This window comes from Puma concolor, chromosome C1, assembly GCF_028749965.1.
Source record: "Puma concolor isolate L17-30 chromosome C1, mPumCon1.1.hap2, whole genome shotgun sequence".
Taxonomy (NCBI): domain Eukaryota; kingdom Metazoa; phylum Chordata; class Mammalia; order Carnivora; family Felidae; genus Puma; species Puma concolor.
The window spans coordinates 53037479-53050665 of record NC_141674.1 but is presented as its reverse complement, the minus strand read 5'-3'; the positions used below and the strand labels follow the sequence as shown (position 1 = coordinate 53050665).

General features: G+C 40.7%; 1 protein-coding gene across 1 annotated transcript in view; it reads right to left on the bottom strand.

Annotated features, from left to right (window-relative positions):
• Positions 1-2348: 2348 nt before the first annotated feature.
• Positions 2349-13187, bottom strand: part of ROR1 (ROR family WNT receptor 1) — a 401611-nt gene continuing 390772 nt past the window's right edge. The window contains exon 9 of the mRNA XM_086717192.1: positions 2349-6921. Within this exon, the coding sequence (XP_086573318.1) occupies positions 5494-6921 (1428 nt within the window). The 3' untranslated portion in view covers positions 2349-5493. The remainder of the gene's footprint in view (positions 6922-13187) is intronic.

The window sequence follows — 13187 nt, the reverse complement described above, 5'->3', positions numbered from 1 at the left end:
AATACACTCTGTTTCCAGAGTGAATTTGGGAAGTACAAATAAGTACTGTCATTTTGCCTGATTATTAGTTTTAGTCTTCCTAGGTTGATTCTTAGTTAACATCTAGATCACGCAATTGGGGTGTTTCAGTCTCCTTCAAGTAAGTGATCTTAATGGGTGTAGACTCAAAAGAAACCTTTCAGGGAATTGTATTAGAATAGGCCCGGATGACAGATGAAATGACCGTTTCTCTGTCCAAGGATTGCATTGGTCAAGGACCACCTGGTGTAGGATGAAGCCTGACCTCTCCCTATTTCTGCTGCAAAATTCACATGCCTCTAAGGTCAGGGAGAGCTTTAGCACTAATTATGATCGTGGGCAGCAAGTTCTGTTGTTTTGCATGGGATGTGGATTTTGGTCAAGAGCACATGTCCAACAAAGACTGATATTGAGAACCACTCTCCTTCAAGTGGAACATTCCCTGAATTATCTTTATTCAGCATGTCAGGATACTGGCCTTTTTCAAAGTGTAAGGGATGTCCTATCTAATCTTAAAGAGGGGCCTTTCTCCCAACTTTACCATTCCCAGATAAGAATATTTACTAACCTGGTCACTTTGGTGAGACTATGCACCGTGTCAGGCCTTGTCAGCAAATGTTATAGTACTCGTTTGTGAATATGCATTTCATAGGCGCATATGATTCAACTAGTCATAAATATGTCAGCAGACTTTCTCCCTGTATGTCTCCATTTTTTTAAATCTTCCCCGCCTAATTTCCTAGGGGATTACAATGACCTTGAGAACTCTGATGGTTTGTAAGTCTCTCCTTCCTCCGAGTTAACAGACTCCTTAGTACTCTTGGCATTTATGGTAACAAACTTCAGGTGCAGTCGTATTTTGGCTGCAAACAAGTTCCTCTTAGGCATGTGATCCCTTGTTCCTTCTCTTCTAAACTAGCATTTTCTCTTTAGCTTTTAAACTATTGCCCTAAAAAAATGCTATATAAATTAAGAGTATGAGCTTCACCCCTAGCACCTCCCGTGGCTCCTTATTGTCCTCCTTCAGAGCTTTCAGTCTCTACAGGCTGTGGGGAGCACAGAAACACAGCCAGCCAGCGAGGTCCGATGGGCTGCAACTGGCAAAAGAACACAGTGGAATGCGCCACAGGTGACTGCATCCAGCCAAGTGGGTCAAGTTGTCACAGGAAGTTCAGGGGAGAGGGGAGCCTCTGCAGCTGCTTCTGCCTGATGCTTTCTAGGAGCCAGATCTTTCTTCCTCCCAAGAAAGAGCAGCCTATCCCTGACCCGGACTGTGTGAAGTTGCAACACAGAGGAGAGCGCTTTTAGTTGTGTTAATCATCGCTGCAAGGAGTCAGAGAAAGTACACTAAGAGACCAAGTCTTTTGAGCTTGTCCACATGAAGGAAAAAGCTTTTGATTACTACCCAGGAATAGGGGTCTCGAGGGAGCTAGACAAGGTAGTCTTGTCAAAGGCTGGGGCTATTAGTTCTCTATCCAAGACAACAGCTACAAAGCATATAACCAATTGTCAAATGGTTAAAGCAAAAGGATTTTACTGCTTAATTTTTCACTAAAACTTGATTTTCTTTAAGGGGAACCAAAGTGGCAAATGTGTTATTAAATGCTTACGCATACATTTCTAAGTATGTAATGACCACACACACCCCCACCACCCCGCCACTCGCCACCTCAATGTTTAGATCATAGGAGAGCTTGTTAAAACACAAACTGCTGGGTTCCATCCCCAGAATTTTGGATTCAGGGCTTCAAAGAGGGGCCTGAGAATTTGCATTTCTGACAAGTTCCAAGGTCTGCTAGTCTGAGGACCACACTCTGTGAACCACTGGGATAGGTAATCATCTTTGAACCACTGGGATAGATAATAGAGCTCCCTTTAATCAGTAGTTAGTGGTTTGTAGTAGGCATTATCTGAGGTGGTGTTGCAAATTTGCAGATGTTGGTGATTAGGGTAAGGCCCAAATCACAGAGCTGAAGGGATTGGGGATGGTGGGAGGGGAAGAGCCTGGAGAGACAGAAGGAAATAGGAGTGAAGGGCAGACTGAAGAATTCACATGAGAGGGAGAAACCCAACCTGACATCCATCTCACTGCCATGAGAGGTGACTGCTTTATTGAGTTTGATCGCTGAGGTGGTGACAAGAACTGTACCTAAAACAGATGGATAAGGCCCTGAAGGTTTTATTGTATTCCCTTCTGTATTAAAGAGCAGAATGGACAAGTTCTTTGAACTTTCATAATGATACTCATTTTCTTTGACAGTGTGTATTAATTGCCAGATGGGGAACTCTTTCTTTTGGGCAAAGAAGGTCATAAAGATAAGCTGTGACAATTAAATGGCCACATTTCTTTTTATTTTATCAGTATGATTGGAATCTAAGTTGAACATGATAAGATGTACACAGCTTTTTCTTCTTCAGAGTTTGAAGACATGATTTTTGATGTCTAAGTTCACACGGAAACAAGGCAGAAAAGGATGCAACTTTGAAAACCAATTTTTACATTCCATTTGGTTGTAAAGTAATTATTCAATATATTATTTTGATTTTAAAAACTAAAAGCTTGCCATATATAGTTGGATAGTATATGGTCATGAAATCATTGGGATCTTTTCCCTTCCACCTGTGGTCAGCGGCAAAAGAATGCCCAAATCTATTTTAAAAGCCTACTTAAAAAAAAAAATCATTTCAATGAAATAGGAATTATAGTAAATAAGAATTATGATTCCTTTTTCTATGAAATGTCAATAATTAGAGAAATAATATTAAAATCCCCAAATACCTCCAGGATAGCAATATTCAGGAAATAATATTATATGGTAAACATTTTTAATAAACAGCAGCATAAAGTAATCAGTGTTTAATATCATCGCTGGTGTGTGAAATACAAATGCACATATCCTCAATATAAAATAGCCTTTTTGTCATTACATCCATGCTTGTCTACTTGAAATGCCCATAATAACAGATCAAACATTAAGTAATACAGTGATTAAATGCATGCAGTGAAAATAAGAAAAGATATGGGAGGGCAAGATATCTGAATATTGCCATGATATATTTGAAGGAAATCTATATCGAGTTAAAAAGAAACAAAGGAAACAAAGAAACAGACCGGATATAAAAATGCAGAGATATATTTTCACTTCTGTGATACAAACCATAAACATAGTTTTGTGCAAAAATAAAAAAAAAAAAGGAAAAAATAAGGAAAAAAAAGAAAAAGATCTGAAAATAAAGTCATCTTACAAAACATTGTCAACAAAGCGAAGGACATTTTTCAGTTTGTGAAAAAAATACCATTTTAATACAAAAGGGACTGTGTTATGTAGTATCACAGTGCTATCACAAAATACATTATTACAAGTGGTTTTGAAATTTGGTTTGCTCACCTTAATGACTTCAGTAAGTATAAAATGTTTAAAATAAATGTTATAGTTCTTTATAAAAAACTAACTTGAATTTACTTTTTACCATAGTAATGTTTTTCCAGAGTACGTATTTTACTGGCTCACGGAATGCTAATTTCCCTTTAAGGGACTCCTAGAAAAACTCAGATTCACTGAAATCATGTTTACTTAAAATAATAAATATCCTTGGAAAACAATTGATTGTCGTATGATATACAAAATTGTGGTTTGAATCTTCATCATTAAACAGTTGCATAGCAACAAAAGGATCCAAATATTCTCCTCTACCTAAAGTTAAGAAATGTAGCTCTTGAACCAGCTTACTTATGCCACAAAAATATTTCTTAATTTATCTTTCAACAAAACTGGATATAGCCAATTCTTTGAGTTCACAGTACCGATAAGTCCATGTTCATTGTTTGAAGATTCAGTGTTTGGGAAAATTGCAACACATTTGGTAAACAGATTTCCTTGATTTCTCATCCTAATTGCATTTTTTTTCTTTTTACAAAATTGAAACATCAATGTGCTTTACATTCTCCTCATCAGATATCATTTCCAGGAATTATTTTATATCCTGTAAAGTCTCTTTGTAAGTCTCTTTAGTTGTAAAATAGTAATGATTAAAAAAATGAGACCTTGAGACATTGTTCTTAGAATAAAGGAGTTATTTTTTAACAAGAGAAAAATCTAACATAACATTCCTTTCTATATAGAACTTGAAACCCATAAGAATTCTAAACTTGGCAAAAGATGGCTAGTAGGTAAGTGGCATGAAATGCACATTTGATGCCTCCCTCCTAAGGCAAAAATGATTATGTTTCTTCTATTCACCAGCTTCAAAATTTCAATTCATGGTTATCTTTGAAATGAGAATTCAGTACCTGTGTTTAAAAAAAATACTGTAATGTTTTACAAAATAGAATTCATAGTCTTTGGATTCCAACTAATGCTATGAATAAATGGTCGTAACTCCTGGTGCTGGAATAAAATCTATGAACATTTCCAGATCAGAAAAAAAATAAAGGTGAGAGAAACTTTAACTAGGTATTGATGTCATAGAGTTTCCTACTTCCCCAGAGTCCATTGATGGTGGGCCCCCTACACCTAGGAAGATTCATATTCAGGAGGTTGTAAGCACTAATGTGCTGGTCTGCAGCCATACCTCTATTCTTCAATCCTATTGTTCCAGGGAAGCTCCCGTGAGGCTGCCCCATGGGAAACCTTGTTCCTCTCCCAGGGGTGCTGATCTAGGCCGAGGGACCATTTTCCTGACTGTGCTTCCTTTGGTTCCTCATTTCTAATGCAATGGAGTGAACTATCAACCAACAATCAATTCCAGCATCCACGTCTAGCCTTCTTATGGTCTGATGCCCTATATTATTTCAAGGGCTCGTGTAAACACACTGTGGAAAACGATAATGTGGAGAAGGCCTTCGTGATCAGCAGAGGAGATTCACAAAGAGGCACATTCTGTACCTTCCCAAAGAAGCCCCACTGTGTAGATGGCCTCAGGGGATCTTACACTTGTCTTATGGCTCGTTTCCATCTGGGATTTCAAATTTTGCCTACAGTTTCCTCATTGATCCTGATCATTTTCATACAAGAATGCATAGAGTCTAAATTGAATCAACACAATTCCTGAACATTTGTCCTGAAGATAAGACAGCAGGTAGACAAATGCTACGGTATATACATTTTGGGGAGAGACCAGTCATGGCGAACGGAGGCAAATACACAAAGCACCATTTGACTTTCCTTTTTGGTTTGACATTTAATCATGAGATTCTTTTCTTCTTCACTGGTTTGCAGTTTTTAGTACGTGAAACCAGACGTACCAATCCCAATGCCATGTCGTGTACCCCTGATGGAGTGTTAATCCCACAATGTTTTCTTTTTCTGGCTGGTTGTCTGCCCTGCTTGGTAAGACACAGTTAAACTTCACAGAAGATACTTGTTGCAATGTCTGCTAAGTGAGAACCTTACTTTAATAAAAACATTTGAATTTAAATCTTTTCTACGGCTTTCTAGTTTTTCCTGTATACCACATTTACAAAAGTCATGCATTTTACAGTTCTGCAGAAATCATAGATTCGGTGTGTCCATGAATATTGGAGTCTCCTAGCAAAGACGGTTGCTTTGAGTCTATTTTGTAGGGTTTTTGAGACTTGTTGCCAAAAACGGTGATACCCATTCCACTGGGATGATTTGGAATCGACATGTGTGGTAGTAAGGGAATGTTTGCTTCCTGATTAGATCCTGAAGAGGGCAAGCTGGTCACATGACCAGTGCTAGTCGACCCACTGGCACTGCTCGGGGACCGACTCTTGGGAGGCGGGCAATGCTGAATCACTCTGGGAGGGCCTGTCGGTTGGTAGTGGGTAGCTGGAAATGCCGCATAGCCAGGAGGTATTGGGTATCCATTGATGGGGATAAATCGCTGGTTCTGAGGTATTGGTGGGCCAATGAAACCAGCAATCTGGCCCTGTGGTGTAATACCCTGGCTCGGGAACATATAATTGGGATATCTGGGGTTACTGAGATTACTCACTGGGCTGGCGCTAAGGGAGGTTGTCTGCGTGGTAGCATTTCCCCCTGAAGGAGTAGTGGAGCTGGTGTGACTTGAGAGTCCCTCCCAGGACCGAAGCCGGACATGGATATCTTTAAATCTTGGCCTCCTGGAAGGAATCTCATTCCAGCACTCTGTCATGAGGCTGTACATTCTGGGCGGGCAATCTTCGGAGCATGGTAACAGCTGTCGTTTCCTTACCATTTCGATCACTTCCTGGTTACTAAATCCATAATACGGTTGCAGTCCAAAACTGAAGATCTCCCACAAGACAACCCCGAAGGACCAGATATCTGAATCAGAAGAGAATTTGCCATACATGATGGCTTCAGGGGGCATCCAGCGAATGGGCAGCAAAGACTTACTCTGCACCCTGTAGTAATCGGCAGAGTAGATTTCTCTGGAAAGCCCAAGGTCTGAAATCTTTACATGAAGTTGCTCTCCGATTAAAATATTGCGAGCTGCAAGGTCCTTATGGACAAAGAAGTGACTAGACAGGTACTCCATGCCGGCTGCAATCTGAATTGCTATGTGCAGAAAATCTCCATGATCCAGGCTGGATTTTACGGTCCCATCTTCGTCACTGCTACAGCCAACATCAGAATGTGGGGAGCGCATGATAAGGAACTCATGGAGATCCCCCTGATTCATATACTCAAAAAGCATACACACAGGCTGTTCCTGAGTGACAGCACCCAGAAGGCAGACGATATTGGGGTGGTGTAGTTCGGCCATCAGGGAGGCTTCCTGTTGAAATTCTGTCCATTGCTGGGGGTTGTTATAGTCTTTCAAGGTCTTTATAGCAACCAATTGAGCATGGTCCATGCCTGGGAGATAGAGATGGCCCTTATAGATCTTTCCAAAGGCACATTCCCCCAATTCTTCCATAAAACGTACAGCAGAGAGTGGCAGCTCTTTAGCCTTGCTCTGTATAGAAAGAAAGGAAAAGTGTAGTTGAAAACACTTAAGGCAAGACACCGTGGCATCTGAGAGGAGGGGTGGGGCATATAGAGAAAAGTTCTAGAAATCAGACCAAATAAAACACCGTAGGTCCATAAGTCTTTAAAATTGCTGGCCACAACTTAGAGGAGGTGCCACAGGTAACTGTCTATCATTCCACTCCGACCCCCCTCCCCCCATCTACATCCCCTGCTCCAATGGCAATTTCCTGCTGAAGCCTACCGTCTTGCTACTCAAAGTGTGGTTCTGGGACCAGTAACATCAGCATCTTTCAAGCTTATTACAAATGAGGGCTCTTGGGCCCACCTCAGACCTGCTGGATCAGAATGTGCATTTAACAAGAAGATCCCAGGTGATTTCATTGAACATTACAGTGTGAGGGGCGCTGCTGGAGAGAATACAGCCTTAATTCTTAGCCTGGGACATAGAGTGTGTGTGATCTGGTCCTAACCCATCTACCCTTGCTACTTCTCTATATGATAGCATCACATTATTTAAATAGGTCTGCTCAGTGACCACCCTTAAACACCATGGCCATTCTTGCCTAATACCTCTGTTCCTGCAATGCTTTCTTATTCTTAGGATATTTATTGTGGGAAAAGCCATAGAAACCACAATGAAAGGCTGTCCTCCTGAGCGCTCCCAGTAGAGGTAGGGAGCTTTGGAATCCACTCCTCTCTGCTCATCAGAGTTTTCCTTCTGAAACTCTTCGTGACCACTATGATCTTTGCATCCTCTGGCTTCCTTTTGCTTTAGTGTCTGAAGGCCACCACATGCAAGAGGCAGTGTGGGGGCTGGTTACATGCATGGCCTCCACAGTCAGACAATTAGAGTTTGAATCCTGCCTTTCCCACTTACCAGCTGTGTGACGCTAGGTACAGTATTTAATCATCCTCTACCTCAATTCCTTCATCTGTAAAATGGGATGATAATAATTGATAATAATTGCACTTATCTTATAGGGTTCCTATGAATTTCTAATAGATTAACATTTTTAAAGTACTCAACATGATGCCTGGCACACGACAAGGGCTATTTAACTTTTAGGTATTACCTTGCTGTTGCTGTTCTTTTTATGAATATTTTGTCCTCTCAATCACATTTCATTTCCTTGAAGGGAGGCATTTGCCCTTCATACCAATTGATAACCTTACAGCTTCACAAGTGGGTTGTTTACTAATTGACCTTAAGACAGACAGGAAAAAGGATCTAGCTCACAATGAAAATACTAAATTGTGACATTTGATCGTGGGTGTAATATTTGAAATTCACCTCAAATCTAGCCTGACTTTGAGATGAATTTATTAAGAAAAAGATCATAAAAGGAATGCATTTGTACATAAACTGATTAAAAAATTTTTTTTAACATTTATTTATTTTTGAGGCAGAGAGAGACACAGCAAGAATGGGGGAGGGTCAGAGAGAGAGAGGGAGACACAGAATCTGAAACAGGCTCTCTGAGCTGTCAGCACAGAGCCTGACACGGGGCTCAAACTCACAAACCGTGAGATCATGACCTGAACCCAAGTTGGACGCTTAACCAACTGAGCCACCCAGGCGCCCCAATACATAAACTGATTATAAAAATAATCTCTGCACTTCAAATATTTTAGAAAAAGATGATTGCTTTGAGTATTCCAATTAAAGGTGGCAATGTGGCAAATACATATGGAATTCAGAGCTCTCTGTGCAGAGTTTAAAACAACAGTTTAGAAAACGAAGTAAAAATATTTCTCTAATCCAAATTGTATTAATTTAAAATTCATGATGATTAGCTCTGTTCAAGGCTGATTTTCCAGGGCAAAATGCCCATTAACCTAATTATATAAGTGTAAATAAACATGTAGGAAAATACTCACTTAAGAGGATGAAATAAAATTGAGAATTTTGAAACATTAATTTGCCCATGCAAATAATATTTCCTATTATAAATATGTCTCATTTATTCATTAAAGCAGATCTCAAGGGGTTTGTATTTGGAAATGTCTTACAGGAAAGTTACTTCTGCTTAAAGTAATGGTACCACATTGCTTTAAACATGCAGTAAATTAAAACTTACTTATTGATCCAGTCCTATTCATTATAGTATTGCAGGAACAAAGAATTAGAAACAGCCTCAATGTCTACCTAGAGGAGACTGGTTATATTAATTATGGCAAAGCCAATAATAGAATATTACATAATTTAAGAACGAGCACATTTTCTACGTGTTGATATGGAAAGATCTCCAAATCTTATTGCTAAGTCAAAAATAAAAAGCAGGGCACCTGGGTGGCTCAGTCAGTTAAGTGTCAGATTTCAGCTCAGGTCATGATCTCATGGTTCATAGGATTGAGCCCCATGTCAGGCTCTGTGCTGACAGTTCAGAGCCTGGAGCCTGCTTTGGATTCTGTGTCTCCCTCTCTCTCTGCTCCTCACCACCCCCCCCAAAAAAGAAACATTAAAAAAATTAAAAATAAATAAAAAGCAAAAGAATAGTTAATGCTGCATGCTGCTTTTGTGAAAGGGGTGAAAAAGAATGAATATATTCATGTTTATTTGCATATTTCTTGAGAAACTGATTTGCTTTTTTAAAAAAATTTTCATTTCATTTATTTTATTTTCTTTTATTATTTTTATTATTTTATTATTTTTTTTTCAACGTTTATTTATTTTTGGGACAGAGAGAGACAGCATGAACGGGGGAGGGGCAGAGAGAGAGGGAGACACAGAATCGGAAACAGGCTCCAGGCTCTGAGCCTTCAGCCCAGAGCCCGACGCGGGGCTCGAACTCACGGACCGTGAGATCGTGACCTGGCTGAAGTCGGACGCCCAACCGACTGTGCCACCCAGGCGCCCCTTATTATTTTTAATATAATTTATTGTCAAATTGGCTTACATACATTTATATTAGAGAGAGTGCAAGTGGAGGAGAAGGGTAGACAGAGAGAGAGAGAGAGAGAGAGAGTGAGAGAGAGGGAGAATCTTTTTTTTTCCACATTTTTTTTTTAAATTTTTTTTTTTCAACGTTTATTTATTTTTGGGACAGAGAGAGACAGAGCATGAACGGGGGAGGGGCAGAGAGAGAGGGAGACACAGAATCGGAAACAGGCTCCAGGCTCTGAGCCATCAGCCCAGAGCCTGACGCGGGGCTCGAACTCACGGACCGCGAGATCGTGACCTGGCTGAAGTCGGATGCTTAACCGACTGCGCCACCCAGGCGCCCCGAGAGGGAGAATCTTAAGCAGGCTCCATGCTCGGTGTGGAGCCTGATGCGGGGTTCTATCCCACAACTCTGGGACTCAGCCAAAATCAAGAGTCAGATGCTCAATGGACTGAGCCACCCAGACTCCCTTGAGATGATTTTGCTTTCGTGGGAAGACCAACCCAAGGTGAATTTTTCCTGCATGATGTTGGGATTTCTATCACAATTTTTCCTAATGCTCTAATTGAGTCCAATTTATGCGAAGGTCCCCTGAATGGCATAGTAGGTGTTACTTTTGGACCTAAACAGGATCTCCAGCCTTTGGTAAGAGAGAAGGGTATGGGACTGAACAATAAAAAATTTTGAGGGAAAATAGGAATTCATAACTAAACTCAAGGAGTATTAGGTATTAGGACTACTACCTTTTCCTGCCCCTGCTGGAACTAATCCATAGGAAGTGCAGTATATTCAAACTGTGTGGCCTTTGGAATCATACCAATCTGAATTTGCACCTTGGACATGTTGTTTTCTATTAATATTAGTTAATAATTGTATAACATTTACTAAATGCTAGATACTGTCCTAAGCACTTAACAAATATTAACTCATTCATGACAATAATCCTGTGGGGTAGGTCCTATATCTTAGGTGGTTGACGTTGAGCGAGTTTCTGAACTTTTCTGAACCTCTATTTCCATATCCATGAAATGATATGCAATTTACATAGTTACAGTAGGGATTAAATGCAACAATGTATGAAAGTAATTTCCACCTAGTAAGTAATCTTAAATCAATCTTATTATACTTATTGTGGAAGAAATCCAATAAGTGAGGTAAATGCAAATGACTTATATCCATTTATAGCCTTAAATACTTCTAGCCAGTGTTCTATAATTCCCTTTATGTTGTGGTATTTATTTATTTATTTATTTATTTATTTATTTATTTACATTTATTCACTCTTGAGAGACAGAGAGACATAGCACCAGTGCAGGAGGGGCAGAGAGAGAGAGGGAGACATAGAATCCGAAGCAGGCTCCAGGCTCTGAGCTGTCAGCACAGAGCCAGTGCGGGGCTCAAACCACGAACTGTGAGATCATGAACTAAGCCAAAGTCAGATGCTTAACCGACTGAGCCACCCAGGCATCCCTACTGTTCTTTTCATAATGCATTTGGGGCACCCGGATGGCTCAATCAGGTGAGCATCCAACTCTTGATTTCAGCTCAGGTCATGATCTCAGGTTGTGAGATCAAGCCTTACGTTGTGCTCCAGACTGAGTGTGGAGCCTGCTTGGGATTCTTTCTCCCTCTCTCTCTGCCCCTCTCCCCTGCTCACATGCTCTCTCTCTCTCTCTCTCTCTCTCTCTCAAAATTAATAAACACTAAAATAAATAAAAAATGCATTACATTTCCTCCTATTAATCTTTTCCTGTTTGTGTGTAGTTATTAGTAAAAACAAAAAAACACCTTAAAATCTTAAAAATCTTCAATCTCAAAACAGAGAATTTGTTTTGGAGCCCGAAGGTGGGTACAATTTGAGTGACATGTGGCCTGCTCCTCTAGGATTCTGGGAGATGCATATGGGTGGAGGGAGCAAGAACCCACGTGGAAGAGTAGATGGTGGCAGATGGGACAAGGAAACAAGCTGGCCAGGATTCTGGGGTCTGGAGAAGACGGGTGGACAGGACCTTGGCATCGGCCTGACACATAGCCCCTGGGACTTCACAGCTAAGACGGGCTGCGTTCCCCTGCACTGAGGTAAGCAAATTAGTTCTCTGCTATTTGCCTTTGGAAAAAGAACTCTTACTCTTAGCATTTTGCACATGGAGAAAGAGGCTTGAAAAGCATCAAGAATTTTCAGAAGAGCCAAAAGAACCACACTTGCACTGCAAGCCCTGTTTTGGGCCACACCATTTCTTTTTTTCAACGTTTATTTATTTTTGGGACAGAGAGAGACAGAGCATGAACGGGGGAGGGGCAGAGAGAGAGGGAGACACAGAATCGGAAACAGGCTCCAGGCTCTGAGCCATCAGCCCAGAGCCTGACGCGGGGCTCGAACTCCCGGACAGAGAGATCGTGACCTGGCTGAAGTCGGACGCTTAACCGACTGCGCCACCCAGGCGCCCCGGGCCACACCATTTCTTTCTGAAATCAGAGAAGCCTGTTGGTGGGCAATCCCAGTTTGACACAGAAGGCCTCTGGAGGCTTAGCCTGGGGCCTGACACCTCACAGGGCTGTGAGGTCAGCCTTCAGTGTGTGGTCGCTCTATGGACTTCTAATTGTTCTTTTCCCCTGTTCAGACACATGAGAGCACATTTTGACCCTAAGTGTGTCTTCTCAGATCCCACCCATACCCGGTGGGCCATATGGCACAGAGTCCCAGCTCCTTTCTAGCCTATAGAAGGAAGGAACAGTTCACCAGGGCTTGTCATAACCAAATTTGGGGATTCCCTTTGGAAAGAAGCACAGAAAGCAACTAAAATGGCAGATTTCACAAAACCTTTCTTGGGAACACCTGTGCGGCAGCCGGCCTAGAAGTTACCAGAAAAACTGCTCAGAGCTTAGTTTCAGGGGAAGAATTTACACGGTGATTTGCATTTTTAAAATGCTCAGGTTACTTGGTACAAATGTGTCTTAACTATAGACTCATTTTCAAATTTTACATAAATCCTGAACTAGTTAAAAAATCATAAAAACTCTTAAAGAAGCAGTCAGTAGACCCTACAGTGACGGCAGGAAATTAGCTGTATTGTTGAGGAACAGATGGTTTACATTATACAAACCCTTTAGGCTAAACTTGTTTAGGTCTGGCATATTGTAAATTATATTTTAGTAATGAAAGTGAAATGACCTCTGCTTGACCTCAAGTGGGGTTTGTCTGTTTGAACCCAATGTCGTGGAAAACTATGAAAGAAAATGAAGTCATAAAGTTTTGGCAGCTCAATTTTGGCTCATTTCAAGTTAAGGGGTTATAAATCTGTTTAGTTTTTGTTTGACAAGTATTTGTCATACAGGGATGTACAAAATGTAAAGAAGTGTAAAATACACA